Genomic DNA, 19,847 nt, shown 5'->3' with positions numbered 1-19,847 from the left:
TGCAGAATGTTTCTACAAGTAATTCTAAACACTCCTGTGTAATGGAAGAAGAGCCTGAGGTCTTCTGGATTAAGAGGTCCACTGGTCTTCAGATATCTCCAGTACATGAGAACTGTAAATTCTCATTCATTAACTTGGTCAGGGAGATGGCTAAGTCCATTCCATTTCCTTTGGAGATGGAGGATGAGGTCAGGGCAGAAACATTGAGCATCCTCAAGTTTGATGACTTTCTTCTCCCCCTAACCCCCCCCCCCCCCCCCCCAACAAGAAAGCAGTGAATTTTGAAGTAGGTGCTGATGAAGATGTGGGAGGCCTCCTCTATACAGCAGGTTAATAAGAAGGTCTATTCTATGTATAGGTTTCAAAAGGCTCTGGGATTTGGGAAACTACAGCTTCCCCACCATTCTATGATGGTTGATTCTGCTGTCAAAAGGACCAAGAGTTCCAAGACACTCTTCTGTCCCGGGAAGAGAGAGAAGGACCTTGGAGTCTTTTAGGAAGAAGTTTTCTCTGAGGACAAGCAGGCCATTGGTATTCTCATATCTGGGTGATGTCATATGACAAAGCCCGGTGTGGACGCTGCCTAGTATGTACAGCTACTAGAAAATTCTAGCAGAATCCCACTGTGCATATATGGTTGCTTTCTCACCCAACGCACGAGCACCGGTTCCTCAGTCTGTTTTTCTATGAAGCTGGGAGTTTGCATGTTTGAGGTCTGTCTTTTGTGTTTTCTTGCAGATACCTTTTCGGTGCCTTTCCGTGCAAGTTTTCCTTATATTTTTTCATCATGTTCTTCAAAAGTTTATTTTTAGCACCTTCCCCTTTCTTTTCTTAGGTTTTCGGCTCTTAAAGATTTCTTTCTTTAAATGGCTCTTCTGGCCCCTTTTAGGCCTGAGCACTGGCCTCAATTTGAACCTTGCCCCTTTTTGTCGCTCAAGATGAGGCGTTTAATTTAGCCACGATTCTTTTCTCGAGTGTCCAAGAAAACCCCAGTGGCTTCAAAAGGTGCACGCAATATAGTCAAGTGATTTCTGTAATGGATCTGTACACTTGGTGCATCGGGTGCCTAGGGCTTAATCATAAGTCTAACTGTTGTTCTCTCTGTTTAAAAATGCAGTTGAGGACACAGAAGGTGATTCGGGTCCAGCAGGAGAAACCTTTTGGCTCCTCTAAGCTGGTCCATTGACATCAGCACCGGTAACAGATCTTGATGGCTGCTCAGACTTCATCTACCACTGGGAGTGCACCAGCATTGAGGAGGTTTCCACCTTCCTTGACATTGGGTGTGTATGGGTTTGATGTTATCAGCATCAAAGGACAGCGATGCTGAGCATCAAGGGAAGCATAAGTATCAGTCCTCTTTGCAGTTCCGGGGCATTGGCATCGCTGCTATTTAGAAGTATCGGCACGGAGAGGCTAACTTTTGTGCAAATGAGAAGGCTCTTCATAGAGCTCAACCTTTGCAAGTGTGGCGATTTATAATCATCGTTATACATCTTGGGGCAACGAACATATTACAAAACTATACCTTGACCCCTGAGGCAGGCATTGACTAACGCCGAAAAACGGCCCGTGTCGGGTCACTTGTCAATAAAGAACTTCAGTTGTCCCAGTCTTGAAGGCCCAGTGTTGCTTTTTTTTGTTTTGTATACTTTTTGTGCAGGTTTTGTAAAGGACATGGCTTTGACCATCCCATTTAAATTAGAGATGGAGGAGGATGGAGCCGGAGCCTTGGGCAGAGATGATATCTGTCCTGGACTATGAATCTCCTCCAAAGGAAGGGCTCGCAGTTCCTTTACACCTAATACTTAAGGATGTGCTGATGAAGAATTGGGGAATCTCTCCTCTTGATTCAGGTTGTACCAAAGAAGGTGGATACTCGGTGTCATATCCAGAAGGCTTCTGGATTTGAGGGGGCACAATTGTCTGACCACTGTCTGGAAGTCAAATACACTCTCAGTCCAGAAGTTCTGGGACTCATGCCTCATCTCCCCAGGTAAAGAAGCTTGGACCCTGGACTCGTTTGGGAAAAAACTTTATCAGGCCTTGATGCTCTTTGCCCACATCTAGACTTACCAACTGTACACGAGCATAACCTTGAAGTCTTTGGTACTCAGTATGCTTAGTCTCGTGAACTCTCCCTCAGGAGCAAGCCACTGAGCTTTGCTAGTTGGCCAAAAAGCAGCTAGTGTGCAGAACATATCTGGCCAGGGGAACCGTTGATATTATATCCAGGCGCTCTGCAATGGATGTGTAGACTCTCATGACTGCACATCTCTGACTTCGAACCAGCAGCTCAAGAGAGGTTAGCAGACGTACCTTGCTGAGGAGATAATCTTTTTTGGAATCAGGTGGACAAGGTTGCAGACCTCATCAAGAAACATACTGACACCATTCAGTCCCTCTCTTGGCAGACTCCAGCTACATTGTTCTCTACTATGAGGTTCTTGAGTAGGTGTAGGTGTCCACCACCTTCCCGCTGTACTCATCAACCCCAGCCCCAACATTATCGGCCAAGTCAGTCCTATCCACAGAAGACCCAAGCCAGCTTTCTAGTCGGAGCAAAGGACAAGCTTCTGACTGGCTCCAGGAGAGCATAGCCACAATCCAAGTAGCCATCCCAGAGGGCCTACTGGTGGAGGGACGCTACATTTTTTCTAGCAAAGGTAGCCCCTTATAACCACAACTGATGGGTTCTTCAATTAGTCTGTCTCGGTTATGCACTTCATTGGCATCAGAAACCACCAAATTGTACTTATAGAGGAAGTCACCCTTCTACAGGCCAATGTGGTTGAACCTGTACTACCAAGGCAGAAGGGAAAGCTTCTATTCCAAGTACTTCCATGTGCCCCCCAAAAATTGGGGGAGGGGGAATATTGGCCCATCCTAGTTCTAAGGGCCCTGAACAAATTCCTGGTCAAAGACGAGTTCAGGATGATTTCCATGGGCCCTCTCCTTCCTGTTATTCAGAAGAAAGATTGGCTATGCTGTGCTTTTACCCATATTTTGATACTTCCCAGCCACAGGATGTATCTCAGTTTTCAAGTATCGTGTTCTGCCTTTTGGCCTTGCGTCAGCTCCCAGCGACTTTACCAAGTGTCTAGCAATAGTTGCAGCATAGTTATGTAGACTGGGAGTCATGTGTTTCCCTACTGGGATGACTGGCTGGTGCATCGCAGGAGGGAGCGCAAGAGTCAATGCTGAGAACTATTTGGATGCTGAAAATCTTAGGGTTAGTCATTAACTACCCCAAGTTCCACCTTCTCCCGATTTAACGATTGGAATACATAGGAGCCCTGCTCGATATGGTGCAAGCTTAGGCTTTTCTGCCCCTAGTGAGAGCAGATGCCTTGATAGCGCTTGACTCGCAAGTCCAAAGCAGCAAGCAGGTCATAGCTCAGAAGATGTTGAGATTGTTAGGTCACATGGCCTCCATAGTGCATGTCACTCCCATGCCTTGCCTCCATGTCAGAGATGCCCAATGAATTCTGGCTTCTCAGTGGTCTCAAGCTGCTGGGAACCTAGTGATGTCATTGGGGTTTCCTCCAGAGCTGTATTATTCCCTACTTTGGTGGACAATTCAGTTGAATTTGACTGTGGAACTCCCATTCCAAATTTCACCTCCTCAGAAGGTGTTGACAATGGATGCATCCAACTTAGGATTGGAAGCTCATGTAGATGGGCTTCACACTCAAGGAATTTGGCTGCTCAGGAGACAGATCTCCATGTCAACTTCCTGGAGCTAAGGGCTATTTGGAACAGTCTAAAGGCTTTCAGAGATCAGCTACAGAATCAAATTGTTCTCATTCAACCCAACAATCAGCTTGCAATGTACTATGTAAACAAGCAGTGGGTTATGGGATCCTACCCCTTGTATTAGGAAGCGGTACAGATGTGGCAGTGGGCCCTTCTTCATTGGATGGTACTACAACCCACATACCTGGCTGGCAAGAAGAGCTTGGCAGACAGACTGAGCAGGGTAATGCAACCTCACAAGTGGTCTCTCAGTATAGATATAGTCTGCACGATCTTCCGAGAGTGGGGCACTCCTGTGGTGGATCTTTTCACCATTCATCTTAAAGTCCATCAGTTCTGCTCCAGGTTCAGATTACACGGCAGCCTAGCATCAGCTGCCTTTCTCCTTCATTAGGGGAAGGTCATCTATATGTGTATCTTCCAGTACCTCTCATAGAGAAGATTCTGCTGCAACTCAAGCAAGATCAGGGAACTACAATCCCAATTGCTCCTTCCCATGTCTTCTAGAGTTGTCCTTCAAGGAACCATGCTGCTTGGAGTGTTTTCCGATCCTCATAATGCAGAACAAGAGGTCCCGTCTGCATCCCAACCTCCAGTCCCTGGTCTTCACAGCCTGGATGTTGGGAGTGTAGAATTTCAATCCTTGAATCTGCCTGAGTGTCTCCAAAGTCTTGCTTGCTTCCAAGAAAGATTCCACTAAGAGGGCTCGGAGCCCAGGTAAGGCATACCACAAAGCACTTGCAAGTAAAGGCAAATAATGTTTATTTAAGGTGTTGGGCAAGGGCTCCTGCTCATTTCATAAGGAGGAATAAGGCAAAATCCTTGAATGTGACAATATCTTTTGGTGGCCTGCTTTAAGGCTAAAGTATACATTTCTGTTTCTTCGCATAACAGCGTACTCTATCTCTGTCCTGGCTCTCCAGTTACCAGTGCAGTCTGTATCAAGTACTATGGTCAAAATACAGTGTCAGTGAGGTTCCAAGTTGGACTTGGCCTACCTGACTGTAGTAGTTGTAATTTACTCACAAATAGTGGAGACATATGCTGTGGGGCATTGCTGCTTCCTGCTGGGCCTCTCTAACCCACTTCTGATCCTGCCTTTTATACTTCCTGGCAGCTGTCCTCTGCTTCCACTCCTCCTGTGTCACTTCCTCTTTGGGCAGAACTATGGGGCTTAAGGTGGCTCTGACACTGAGGAAGTATTGTTAGTGGAAAGGGGCAGCCTCCTATAGACTCCCTCACAAGGTGTTATTCTTTTAAATAGAGAAGGTTTGCCCTAGATCCTCTTTCTTGCCCTACACAAAAACTGCTTGAATACCTCCTGCACTTCTCTGAGTCTGGTTTGAAAATCAACTGTTTAAGGGTACATCTCAGTGCAATCAGTGCTTACTATCTCAGTGTGGGAGGTAAGCCCATCTCTGTACAGCCTCTAATTGCTTCATGAGAGGTTTGATGGTGACAGCCCCTCGTCAAACCTCCCACTATGTCATGGGATCTCAATACTGTCCTCACCCAACTGATTAAAGCTCCTTTTGAGCCGCTTGACTCATGTCATCTGAAGTATTTGACCTGGAAAGTTATATTTTTGGTGGCGGTCACTTCAGCTTGCAGGTTCAGTTGCTTCAAGGCCCTAGTATCTGATCCACCTTATATGAAATTTCATCACAACAGCATAGTTCTTTGCACATGTCACATTTTCCAAAAGCAGGAACTAGGTTTGTGAGCCCTTGGGCCACTGCCAAGGAGCGGCAGTGGCAGGCAAAACCACCCCACACCGGGATAAGGCAGAACTCTGACAGGGCCAGCTGGACTTCACCTGCACTTGACCACCGTTCCTCAGGAGTTGAGCCCCTGGGTGCAGGTGGCCGGCAGGACTTACTGGACAGGGTGGGAACTGGATATCAGCAGGATACTCTCAGGGACTAGAGCACACAGGGAGGCTAGGCAGAATACTAGACTAGGACTCTCAGACAGACAAGGGACAGAACTGAAAGCTGCAAGCAGCCACTGGAACAGGGAACAAACACTGGTAGACAAGAGACAGAACTGAAAGCTGCAAGCAGCCACTGAAACAGGGAAAAACATTGATAGATAAGAGACAGAACTGAAAGCTGCCAGGCAGCCACTAAACAAGAAACATAGACAACCAAGAACTAGACAGAGAAATACAAACAAGAAGCAAGACTGGGAAACAACCAATACAGTAAACAAGTAGTACAGAACACAAAGCTACACAAAGACTAAACTAGAATCAGGCAAGAATACAAACTATAAACTGGACTAGGCAGAAGTGCAGCAAGCACCAACAAAGCAGGGCCTTAGGCGATGCAAAGGCAAAGCAGAGAGTAGCCAAATAGCTAATAAGCCCAGCAGCAGCTGAGATTCAGATGCAGCAATCACCAAAGCCCAGCAGCAGCTGAGATTCAGATGCAGCAATCACCAGGCAACTACGGGTGCTGTTCAGGCTCAAACAAGCCAAGAAAGTCTGGCAGGCCAGAAGATCCGGACTGGACTGGGCTGAAGTCTGGAACGGGAAATAGCACACAGACAGTCCACTGCAGCCAGCACACAGAGACAGAACTAACTCAGGAAGAACAGACAGGAGCCAGCTCAGAAGCTGACCCCCGGAAATAAGGTGAGTCTGAGAGGGTTCACGGCTACAGACGTGACAGCATGCACCCTAATTTCCTTCCTAACCAGGCAATTGTTCTGCCATTTTTCCCAAAACAATATGCCCATCCTGATGAAAGTGTGCTGCATACTGTAGACAGCAAGCGAGCTTTAGCCATTGCTCTCACAGGAGTAGACATCCACCCACCCCCTGCTCCTCTCAAAATCAAAACCCTTGCTCTCTTAAGAGAAAACTGAGAGCCAAAAGGCCCAACTAGCTCCCCAGTCAAAACCAATTATGAGTCAAAAGCTCATCCTAGCAGTACATAATATCAAACTCTTTGACTATCCCAAGTGAATGTTTTTCAAGCAAGGTGTGGCCCCTTATAACTTCAGACCGGTGGGTTCTAAAAATTAGCTGGGTAGGTTACTGTCTGCTATTAAATCAAATTCTTCCAAATTGCCCACCAAGAGCATCAAAGTTAATCTCTTGGCAGCAGAAATTGCTTACCAAAGAACTCTTTCCTTTTATAGGCCAATGCAGTTGATCCTATTCCACCAGCGGAAAGGATTTTATTCCAAGTACCTTCAGATCACAAAGAAGATGGAGGGGATTTTGTCCCAGCCCATCCCAGAACCAAGGAACCTAATCAAGTATCTGGCCAAGCAAAAGTTGAGGCTGATTTTCTTAGGCACCCTCCTACCCATGGTACAAAAATGAATTTGTTTATGCTCTTTGGACTTAAAAGGATGCTTACACCCATCTAGAGATAGATCTAACTCATAGATGTATCGGAGGTTCACAGGAGGGGTATACCATGTCCAATATGGTGTACTTCTGCTTGGCCTTGCATCAGCACCAATTGTATTCACAAAGTGCCTAACAGTCATTGAGGCATCTCTGTGCAGACTAGGACTGTATGTGTTTCCCTACCTGACTGGTCAAGAACGCATCAGAGGAAGATGCAAAAGAATTAATGCACATGACCATTCAGGTGCTGGAGCTACTAGGTTTTGTCATAAACTATCTCAAGGGTCATCTCAATCCTATCCAAAAATTGAAATGCATAGGATCCTTGCTAGACATAACTCTGACATCTGCATTTCTTTTGCAACAGTGCATCTTGATTCTCATAGCAGTAGTTAATAGAAATGCAGAGTCAGCAGTATTAGCTGGTCAGATGTTGAGAGTGTTAGGTCACATGGCCTCTAATTTATTTATTTATTTATGCCTTGATTTATTATGCCACTTCATCTGACAAAGCAGGGGTAAGTAGTTTACAGACTAAAACCACAACTAGAAAGGAACTCCAAATAAATGACAGGTCAGAATTAATTCAACCAAAAGGAGAAAAAAAAAACAATACAACAAATAAATGTAAAATAAACAGGAAGTGGTGTACCATGCAGTTGTAACCTACTGAGTACTGGAGAAGTAGGCTTGCGGAAAAAAATAGATTTAAAATGTCTTAATGATAATTCATTATGTATATGCAATGGTAAATTATTCCAGAAATGGGGGGGCAAGAAAGAAGAATGCACAGTTCCTTGTGGTCTCATAATGGGCTACCTTAGGACTAGGAAGCACCAAGAGATGATCATTTAGGGCCTCCTTTATCAAGATGTGCTAGCGGTTGCAGTGAATGGGCTTTGGTGGGATTACCACACCAGAAGCCGCTAGTGCGGCTTGATAAGAGCCCCATAATGATTTTAAATCATGCACAGGAGTATAAGGAATAACTAAAAAATGAAGAAAATTCCCATGGCACACCTCAATTTGACAGAAACTTAATGGGATCCTATCTACCCAATAGACACAAGCCACTGATAATCTTAAGGACTTCAACTCTTTACTGCTTTGCTCCAGGACTCATTATCCATGGGGATGGTCAAATCCAATCTGGCAAAAGTATTTTCCATAATGGATGTGTTTAACCTGGGATAGGGAGCTCATTCAATGGGTTCCATATTTAGGGTTTTTGGTATGTTCAGGAAAGTTTAATCAGATGTACTTCCCGGAGAGAGCGATCTGGAATGCTCTAAAGGCTTTCAGAGATTTTTGTTATCCAATCAAGTAATTCTAATTCAACCAGATTGCAATGGAAGCTGTAAAATTGTGAAAGTGGACCACCTCTCAAGGGGATGTTCCCCAAAGTCTTCCATGGAAAGACAACTCACTGGCTGACATATATTCCTCGTCAGTGGTCTCTGTATGAGGGCATAGCCAAGAAGATCTTTAGAGAATGGGGCATCCCCCTCAATAACTCTTTTTCCATTCATTCCAGCAATGTTCATCTGTTCTGCTTCAGACTAGGATCACAAGGCAGATGGGCCTCAGATTCCTTCCTCCTTCATTGTCTGGAAGAGTCAGTATGCATATTTTCTAATACCTCTCAGAGTGAAACCTCTTCTGAAAATCAAACAGAATCAAGGATTGCCCCTTATTGGTCAAGGCAGGTATGGTGTCCTCTTCTGCTGGAGCTGTCCTCCAGAGATCCATGGAGACTGGAGATTTTTCCAACACTTGGGATCTCCATTACATGCTGACCTCCAGGCCCTATCCCTCATGGCTTGGATGCTGAGAGCATAGTAGTGGATTCACTGAACTTACCTGATACTGTGTCTCAGGTCCTACTGGCCTCTAGAAGAAATTCACTAGAAGGTCCTATGATTTTAAATGTAAGAGGTCTGCCATCTGGTATGAGGGCAAGGCACTAGATGCTCTTTTCCTGTCCTACACTAAAATTGCTTGAATACCTTCTGCACTTGTCAGAGTCAGGTCTCAAGACCAACTCTATTAGTGCAATTGACGCTTATCACCAGTTAGAAGGTAAACTTATCTCTGCTCACCCTTCAGTTGTTTTATCAAGAGGGCTTGCCTCTCTTGATACCTCCCCTCAAGCCTCCTACTGTGTCATGGGATCTCATTGTCATTTTAACCCAGCTGATGAAAGCTAATTTTAAGCCACTAGATATGTCATGTGAAATACCTAACCTGGAAGGTCCTATTTTTGGTGGTAGTCACTTCAACCTGCAGAGACTGAGCTCCAGACCCTAGTATCTGTTCTACCTTAACACAAACTTTTACAGTAATATAGTGGCCCTGCACATACATCCTAAGTTTCTTTCTATGGTAGTGTCAGAATTCCATCTTAACCAGTTAATTGTTCTACCTTTTTTTCCAAGACCTCATGCCCATATAGATGAAAGCGCATTGCATATAGATGAAAGCGCATTACATGCTTTAGATTGCAAGAGAGCCTTGGCCTTCTAGCTGGAGTGGTCTAAAGCCCTTAAAAAATTCACTCAGCTTTTTGTTTCTTTTGACTCAACAGGATGGGGGCTGCATTGCCAAATGCAATTTCTAATTGAGTAGCAAATTTAATGCCCAGGCTGGGCTATCTCTAGAGGGTCATGTCACAGTTCATATGGTCAGAGCTATGGCTTTATTGGTTAGTCCACTGGAGATCAGCCTCCAAAGAGAAAATTTACAGAGCTGCAATGTGGCCTTTAGTCCCCACATTCACATCCCTTTACTGTTTGGAACAAGACTCCAACCATAGCAGTCAGTTTGTCCAGACAGTCCTTCAGAATATCCTTAGGAGTCTAGAATCCAACTGTCTTATCCCCCCCCCCCCCCCCCACATTTATTTTCTTTTCCAGTCTCTTCCCCCCCCCCCCCCCCCCCCCACAAAGAAAAAAAAACCAAGTTATGTTATCCTGCTGTCCTTGGAGAACACCTACTAAAAGTAGATTTGTTCTGCCTCAAATCTCTACTTAGATTATATGCTTTTTGGAGCAGTGTCTAATCATACCTGAATGCTTACTTACCACGATTATGCAGTATTACATTTGTCTGGTAGTTCTACAAACATTGTATAATTATTATTAGCATGTTGGTAAAATAGACCACTCCTGAGCTTTAGATACGGTTTTGGTTTGAAAGACCCCCTTAGTTTGAACTGTCTCCCATACTCAGTGAAACAGGTATCAGAATCTACAGTATGAGGAATGACCCTGATGAGGGTAGTGTACAACCAGGACTACAGACCAGATGAACAGTGTTTACACAAAACAAACTTTGTGAAGAATATTAGACCAGCAACAGTATGTCTTCCTTGACTTTCTTATATCCAGGACTCAAATCAAGATACACTCTGCTGGCTTAATGAGGAGCTTCCAGAAGCATGTCTACTTCCTTTGTGTTCACTGGAAAACTATTCCCAGAATTCTTTTTGGATCAGTGGCCTCATCACTATGTTGCAGATATCCAGTCTCAGCCCTCAATGATAATGGGTTCAGTACCTGTCAACGCTGAGAGAATAGCTCCCCTCCTGTTGGTCCTTCAGGAGGGAAGGGGGGGGGGGGGCTCAGGTCAGTTTGTTGGCATGAATGGTCCTAGCTAGTTTCTCCAGACTATACAGGTAATGTAAGTAACCATGGATGTACATACCTTGAATTTAGAATTTGCTGAATGATGAACTGCTGGTGCCCCCTTACTACTACTGGTGCTGAAGGAAGAGGCTACTGCTCCAGAAATGTATTTTGCTTTTAGGGTTTTTTTTTTTTTTTTTTGAGGAGGGGCACAGATGGAACAGCAAATTCAATGGTTTGCTTGGAATTGTGATCTGAAAACCACTGAGTCACTTGTTCCTGAATTACAAAAGGTTCTGAAGAGGTTTTTATAGACTAACTCTTCAGTGTCTAAATAGATGGGCGTAGGTTTCAGATCACATGTTCTTATAGGTATGGGAGAAAATATGGGGAAGGAGGATGTATGCAAGAAATTATACACATATTTCTTCCTTGTGAGTGGGCCATTTTGTTTTTCTTGTGTGGCTTGCTACCCATGAAAGTAGTGATTGGTATGAGAACACTGCCACTGAGGATCAAAGATGGAAGGAAAGGAGCTTAAAGAATGTGATACACTCCTAATAAGTGAAAGCTACCCTAGGTTCTTTAATTCTGGGGACTGCCCTCTCCATCATCTCACAACTGACTTCCCCCCTTCTGAGTCCCTATACATACTGACCTTCAATGTTACATGCTATTGTCTTTTGTAAAATATGCCTCAAATAGAAGAGCAAGTTTCCCCAACTCAGTGGGATGGTGTGAGAGGGACAGAGTTCACAATCCTCTTAGAGCAATAAACCATCAGTTCTGCTTTCTCCAATCTGAACAAATAGAGACTGCCACTGTGCCAGAGAGAGAAACATAAAAACCATCAATGTCTGCAAGTTTCATAGAGATGCCCAGTGTGGAAGAAGAGGCCTCCTATGGTTCAGGAACCTTTGAAACAAGAGACTGAAAGGAGCAAAAAATTCACAGTGGTAAGATAAAGTGTGACTAAGTGTTACAGGACAGAGGCAAGATTACTAATGGGAACCATAGGTGAGTGTTACTTGGAGATGTTATTACTGCAATGGATCATAAAAGGCTAAGGAAAAAAGTGGTCTCTAGGCATTGCACAACAGGGGCAATTAATAGAGTAGATGTGTGTTGTTGGGTCCAGAGAAAAGTAGGATACAATAATGGGAGTAAAACAATGAGGAGTCTATGAATGAGGTCTTACCCTCAAGGCCTGTCCAAACCATTAGCAAGACTAAGTAGTGGCATCAAAAAGCAGTTTCCCAAACTTAGTCCTGGAGGCTTTCTGGATATTGACAATGAATATTCATGAGAGAAATGTGCATGCAAATCTCTCATGAATATTAATTGTGGATATTCTGAAAACCTGACTGGCTGGGGTGCCTTCAAGACCAGGTTTGGCTGCATATGCCTTGTAGCGCTATAGGAATGATAAGTAGTAGTAGTAGTAACTATTGCACTAGGGGGCTGATACGGAGAGGGATGAAGCATGATTCCTGTGGTTGTCAGTGAACTCAGAATTTCATGGCGGGGCCCTATCCAGAAACAGGAATTGAATTTCCTGAAGGTTTTTTTGCTGCTAAAAACACAGCTGGTTAAGCTGATGGCTGATTGGCTAAGTTATAGAGGCTAAAGATAGAGCTGCTATTTACATGAGTCTATCTGGCTGCTAAACATAGCCAGTCCGCCAATGTATATTGGCGCTAACCAGCTACATCGTGCAACACAGGTGGTGACCGGGCTAGCCACTCAATGGTAATATTCAGCCAAGATAGCCAGCTGTCTTGCACTGAATATTAGCACTTAGCGGGCTTAAGGATATTTAACCAGCCTGGAGCTGTTCCTGGCTGGTTAGTTTTAAACATCAGCTGGACAATCCCCAGAGCCACACAAAGTCAACCATCAGCACATACTTTTAACCTGCATTTTATAAACGTGATTGTTTAGTTCAATTAACTTTCAGGCCTGTCTGTAGCTCACTCCCCACCACTACCAGCCCTTGTGGGGTGTATGGGGGTTGTAAGACTGAAGGTTTGCCTAAGGGTACTTACCACCTTTGTACCAGCTCTGCTTACCGTGCCACATAGTCCATAAGAACAGGACTCCGACTGTGCATGATACCCAAAGGAGCAGCAGGAGACTGTCATACACAGCAGGCCTAAACCAGCTTACATAAGTGACCTGAGGTCACGAAGCAGAAAAATTGCATGGATTTATAAGCAGCAGCAAGTAATGCTGTAAAAAGCGTGAAAGATTGGCCCTGGCTCTTAGGCTGAGGTTCTGCTTTACAAAGAAAGCACAGTAAACAAAACTGTGTTTTTTTTTTTTAAGGGAAGAAGCATTGCTTTCGCTATCCCCCCCCCCCCTCGTTGAAACAAAACGGTGTCAGATCCTTATTATTACCCACCCAGAGTTCAAATCTACTACTACTACTATTTAACATTTCTAAAGCGCTACCAGGGTTACGCAGCGCTGTACAATCTAACGAAGAAGGCCAGTCCCTGCTCAAAGGAGCTGTCAATCTAAAGGAGTACTTCTTTTATTAGCGTGGAAATAGTGTTTCAGGAGAAGCAACACACACACACCTGTTAAGTAGCCGAAATAAACCTTCCTGCCACCACACAACTGCCACCTCCTCCTCCTCCCCCCACCCCAACTCCTCCTCTCTTGGGCTCCAGCTTTCGATTCATCTGGTCTGGCTCCTTCAGGGGGAGGTGGGGCAAGAAGGGAAGAAAGGGGAGAGAGAAAAGTAAAGTAGGAGGAGAGCAGCAACCGATGGAGGAGGAGAGGAGCCGGGGAGAGGCTGAGTTTGGGGAGAGTTGTTGCGGGAGAGGGAGGAAGCAGGAAGGCGCAGCAGATTAACAACAGCGCGGGAGCGAGAGACAGGGCGGAAAGCAGGGATCTGTCGGGGAAGGGAAGAAGGGGAGGGGGCCCCGGGGGCACTGCGAATCGGGTCCTGGGCCTCTGATCGCCGTTCGTCCTCTCTCAAGTTTTCTGGGCCGCGGATCCCCGCCTGGGCCTGTTCGGGGTACCAGCCGCCGCCAACACCACCACCATCAAATCCACCCCCACCCCGAAGGCTGTGATGTCCGGGCAGCAGGTGTCGGGGGGCTCCTCTCCGGGGCTTATCCTGCACCCCCCGCCGCCGCCGCCTCCCCCCGCCGCAACGACGGTAGTGAGCACCGGGGCGCCTCCGCCGCCGCCCTTCCCGGCCTCCTCGTCCTCCCCGCCGCCGCCGCCGCAGCTGCAACCTGGGGAGCCACCGGCACTGAGCGAGCAGGAGCTGGAGCTGCAGCGGCGCCTCCGGAGCCTGTACCCGGCGGTGGACGAACAGGAAACGCCGCTGCCGCGATCCTGGAGTCCGAAGGATAAATTCAGCTACATAGTGTTGTCCCAGAGCAACCTGCGGGTGCACTACAAAGGTAATTAGGGGAAAGGAACAACACGCTGGCCCAGACATGGATGGGAGTTCCCCTTTTCCCCCAAACTGGAGCGAGGGCAATAACACTATATGGCAGGGTCCAGGGGAAGGTGCCAGCAACACACTGGCCCACACACGCATATCGCAGATTTTAGGTGGTAACACACTAACCCATACACACATACAGTTGTGTTGTTGTGGGGTGGAGGAGTAGCTACATACTGATGCATAAACAGATGGGGGAGGGAGAGGACTCGGAGGCAGGAAGGCAGCTACACACTGATGAATAAACATGTATAGGCAGGGGGAGGGCAGCTACACACTGATGCATAAACACACATAGTTGGGGGGAGGACAGCTACAAATAAACACATATAGTTAGGGGGCAGCTACGCGCTGACCCATACACGTATAAATATACAACCCCAGAGGGTGGAATGGGGTAGTTATAGGAAAACAGTGGCCCCCACACACACAAAGCCTGGGGAGGAGTAGTTGCACACTGTTATCAAACACAGATACCACTATGAGGAGAGCAGATGATAACAAATGTTATGGTATGTAGAGGAGGGGAGTGGTAGTTAACACAACCTCACTCAAACACACAACGGGGAAGAGGGATGGGTAGCACAGATTCTCACTGGCATTTGAACATACAACCCAGGGGTGGAGCAATAGTCACACTTAGGAAAAAAAATAACCCTTGAGGAGGGGTATGACAATTTGTCACATACATATACACACTTGCCCCCCCCCCCCCACACACACACACACACACACTTTGTGGGGGAGAGAAATTATTACATGCATGCACACACATCCTGGAGGGAGGAGTAGGAGTGTATCATGTACACATGCACTCCATAGGGAGAAGTGGCGATGCTACACACTCTCGTACCCTCTTTCTCTCTCACACACTCAAAGCCATGGGGGGGGGGGGAGGAAGAGTGGTGGGAATAAGGCACACACATCCCTGCCCAAAGGGGTGTAAGGCATACATGCAAATGTGCCCATACCCAAGGTGTTTACCCTTTCATCTTGCATGTAAACATTTCTCTGAGATGCCCATGAAATGGGAGGGACTTCCTTCTCTGATATGTGCACATGTAGCTGGAGGATTGCTTCTTTGAAATGCCCACATACTCTCATGCAGCTTAAATTTATTGCAGTGATTCCCAAATCTGATCCTGGATGCACTCCAGCCAGTCAAGGTTTTGGGATATCCACAATGAATATTCATGAGAGAGATTTGCATGCAGTGGAGGCAGTGTATGCAAATATCTCTTGAATATTTATTGTGGGTATCTGAAAAATCTGAATGGCTGGGGTGCCCCCAGGACCAGGCTTGGGAAACACTGATTTATTGGAACACTTGATATATCGCCTTCATAGTTGGTTAAGACAGAGCGCAGTTTACCATATAATCCTTAAATGAGAAGGACAGATGACTGGAAGCTTATAAACTCCTTAATAAAAATATAAGAGTTTAAAAATAAAAACAATAACTAAAGTAAAAGAAAACAGTAAAAAAACAGAAAAGATACCAAGTGCCAGGTCCCACATCTAGAGCCAATAGCCTCAACCATTCTCAAAGGCCTGATGGAATAAATAAGCCTTCAGTACTGCCTTAAAACGCTGACTGTTTATTTCCTCAAGTGGTAAGGAAGTGAGTTGCATTCTAGCAGACCAAAAGCAGTAGTCTAGTGATATCCAGTTGATGCTGAAGTGAAGGTGGAAGGGAGAACTGATTAATATGTTGGGAGCAAAGTGATAAAGATGAAGCATGAGGAATGAGTAAGTCTGAAGGATACACAGGTGTGTATCAGTGTGCAAGACTTTATGAATCAAAACCTTAACCTTAAGCTGTATATAAAAGCTTATTGGAAGCCAGTGGAGTGTTTTGAGGACTGAACTAATATGATTGAATCTACTTGAGCTAGTCAGTATCCTTGCAGCAGTATTTTGTAAAACTTGTAACTTTTGGATATTGGATTGAGGTAGTTTAAAATAGATTGCAGTAGTCCAAACCATTTAGAAGAAGAGCAAAAATTAATGTTACTACTACTACTACTCTGTTCTCAAATCATTACTGGAGAAATAGTGTTATGGATTGCATTTGTTGATATGCAGGGTATGATGTAATGCTTGCAATCCGTGGTTCAAAGGTTAACAGAGAATTTGAGCAAACTCAAATTCAGTTTACGATTGTTACAGTCATAAAGAGAAACAGCATGTCCATCAAAGTTGGACTGAAGGTTCAGAAAGAGGAGTTGCTGTGAAATCCACATAGCCTTAGACTTAGGTTCAATTTCATCCCATGCTGCATCAGCCAGTTGGCTGCTGTAAGGGGGAGGGGGGGTCACCTTACAGATATACCCAGGCAAGAAGATTGACCCTGTGACACTAGTACAGGCCCCCCTACCCACAGTGTGGGGTGTCTCTTCGCAGAAACACATGTGCCTCCAAGGAGTGGAGTTGCTTCATACACACTGGAATGAGTTTGGTTTTGGCTTCCCTAATAAGTGCACAAATGTCAGAAGTGGGGCTTTTTTTTTTTTTTTTTTAATGCATGGGGTCTTGTACACAACCAGAGTACAGGGTTGCTATTCTCAACACCCATTCACCCTGGGATAGGGAGTCTGCTCTCTGATATTAGTGCACATACTCAGGGGTAGGGTTATCCCTGAGGTGGGAGAATTTATTTATTTTTTGTTTCATTTGATAACATAGATTAATGTTAGGGGATGGCCAACCACGAGGGAGGTTTGCTTCTCAAATATGCACTTTCATACATGCCAAAATAGGTTTTACCTCTGATGTGTCTTTGTGCACATGAAGAAGGATTTTCTCTTCTTTTTCAAGTATGCGCAAACACATACACTCACTTTCACAAACGGGGTGGCATTTGCTTCTATTTTCACACACATGCGCACACACACACATTAGGATTGAGTTAATTGTTCTAACACCACAACTTTTAGGGGATGGGGTTGTGTCACTGACATACTTAAAACACACGTTATGCTGGGAGACACCACCTCACAGATGTGCATTTGCTTAGGTGGTTTCGGTTCTACAACACATACACTTCAAATAAATTTTGGGGTGGGGCCTGAGTGCAGTCCTCCTTACACGCAGCTTGGGGGAATTTCCTTTTGACATACCCATATGCTTTCTTTGGGAAAGGGATAACTTCTCAGATGTGTACATATACCAGCTCACCTGTATTGGGACGGTTTCACATTTTTGACATATGCACACCTGACCATCTTCCCAGATTGGGGTTTTCATCTCGTTGACACACTCATTCATCACCTAGAGAATGGGTTGCCTTCTTGACATGTTCATGGATATATAATTTGTACGGATATCTCTATATATAAAAGGCACCACCAACGTTCTAAATGAAGCCTCCAGCCGAAAGTGTGAAGGGGGAGAGATATCCGGTTTCCCCATGAGTGTCTGCCCCGCCCTCGCTCTCTCTGTAACACAAACAGTGAAGGAAAACACAGCAAAGCACGAAATCAAATTGCTCTCTCTGTAACAGTGAAGGACTCAGAGGGGGGAGGGGAGAGAGGGCAGAAGCCCTCACTATCTCTGTAACACAAAAACAGCACAGCAGGAAACTTAACACTGAAGGACTCGACTCCCAGGGGGGAGGGGACAGACAGCACAGGGGAAGGGAGAGAGGGCAGGGACACACACACTCCCACATGCACACAGAAGAAAACCTTGCTAGCCCCCGTTTCATTTGCATCAGAAACGGGGCTTTTTTACTAGTATGTATATATTTCTCATTGTCCGTAGTTAAGTGAATACCTGGGATCCTCATTGTAGAATTGAACAAATACCTGTGTATGAGTGTGTGAGTTATAAACCACTTAATGTGCATATAAACAGGTTTATAATCTCATCCTTAATCCCTTTTTCTCTACCAAATAGACTGTTTACCGCTGTATCTGGATCGAGCTGGATGCTGGAAATGCTTATAGATGAATGAATAAAACTTTAAACCACCAAAAAGAGGAAATACGCTCCCTCTCAGATATAAATCAAGATAAACAGAGGAAGGAAAAACTACAGGAGAATATGTGAAGTGCTTATATATGCACTAAATTATATCCTTCAAAATTGAAAAAAAATCTTCAAGAGGAGATGACATCAGAATAGAGCGAGTATAGTCTTAAGACCTCTTGTAGCGCACAGCTTTTTTGAAGCTTTTATAAATCATTGGTCTCTCTACCACCACCACCTTCAAACCATAGAAAATGGTTTATATCTTTATGCAAAACATATACTTAAAAATATATATCATGCAAGAAAACTGCAGCCAGTAATGCAAAATGTGAAAAGTCAAGAGAGCCACTTATCTTTTAATCAAAATCCAATGCTGAATCTCTGGTAACTTCCCGACGCTCACCCATACAGTAGTGTTTCGGCAACTAGCCTTCTTCCGGGGTTTGTTGTACATAGAATATCATACTGGCTCATTTATCATCCATTCAAACACTTAATCAGTAACCTAAGCTAATTTCTTCAATTTTTAGGCAGGAAACGCCAAGTTTCAGAGTGACAGCTTAACATACCCGCATGCAATCTTTGGGGAAGGGATAACTTATCTGATTTGCCGTCACTCTGAAGCTTGGCGTTTCCTGCCCGAAAAGTGAAGACATGAGCTTAGGTTATTCAATGTTAGTGTTTGAATGGATGATAAACAAACCAATATGATATTTTTTGTGCAGTAAACCCCGGAAGAAGGCTGGTTGCAAAACGCTACTGAATGGGTGAGTGTTGGGAAGTTACCAGAGATTCAGCGTTGGATTTTGTTTAAAAGATAAGTGACTCTCTTGTCTTTTTACATTTTGCATTACTGGCTGCATTTTTTTTGCATAATATATAAGTATATGTTTTGAATAAAGATAGAAAATGATTTACATGGTTTGAAGTGGGGGTGGAGGAGAGACGATTTGAACATGAGATAAGCGCCTCGAAGTAGCTGTGTGCTACAAGAAGTCATAAGACTATACTCGCTCTATTCTGATGTCATCTCCGCTTGAAGATTTTTTTTTTCAATTTTGAAGGATATAATTTAGTAAATATATAAGCACTTCACATATTCTCCTGTATTTTTTCTTTCCTCTGTTTATCTTGATGAATATATTCAACTTGGCTTCTGTGGGAGAGAGTTTGTTAGGCACAAGATGAAGGAAACTTCAGGGTAAATAAGGCCCTTGGTTGTGTAATGAATCAGATATTATATAGGTTGGGCCTGGCAATAAATATTTAAGGGAAATAAGTACGCATGTTGGTATACTATTGTAATGTTTATTTGGGTAGCAGTATTTCTACTTCTGCTTTATAAATTGAAATGGGGGGGGGGGGCTTTATGATACTTATATGAACGGATGAATAATAAAGGAACATGAGTGAAAGTTTTATGGACTTTATTGCTTCGTAAATTCAGTGTGAAAGATTGAGTGGAGGAAGTTGTAATCTTGAGCAAGTCACTTAACTCCCTGTTGTCTCAGGTACATACTTAACCCCCCCCCCCCCCCCCATACAAAGCCGTGTGGTAGTGCTAACACAGCCCATTCACGCACCGACAGCTGCTAGCGCATCTTAGTAAAAGGAGGGGCGAGGGTAGATTGTGACGTCTCTAGGGATGTGGAAATGCCTAGTTTATCTGAATGTA

At 44.6% G+C, this 19,847-nt stretch overlaps 1 protein-coding gene across 1 annotated transcript in view; it reads left to right on the top strand.

Moving 5' to 3' along the window:
* The first annotated feature begins 13,417 nt into the window (after positions 1-13,417).
* LOC115475454 (ran-binding protein 9) overlaps positions 13,418-19,847 on the top strand; it is a 208,617-nt gene continuing 202,187 nt past the window's right edge. The window contains exon 1 of the mRNA XM_030211186.1: positions 13,418-14,156. Within this exon, the coding sequence (XP_030067046.1) occupies positions 13,820-14,156 (337 nt within the window). The 5' untranslated portion in view covers positions 13,418-13,819. The remainder of the gene's footprint in view (positions 14,157-19,847) is intronic.

The sequence above is a fragment of the Microcaecilia unicolor genome, chromosome 1 (assembly GCF_901765095.1).
Source record: "Microcaecilia unicolor chromosome 1, aMicUni1.1, whole genome shotgun sequence".
Classification (NCBI taxonomy): Eukaryota; Metazoa; Chordata; class Amphibia; order Gymnophiona; family Siphonopidae; genus Microcaecilia; species Microcaecilia unicolor.
This window is presented reverse-complemented; position numbering and strand designations above follow the sequence as displayed.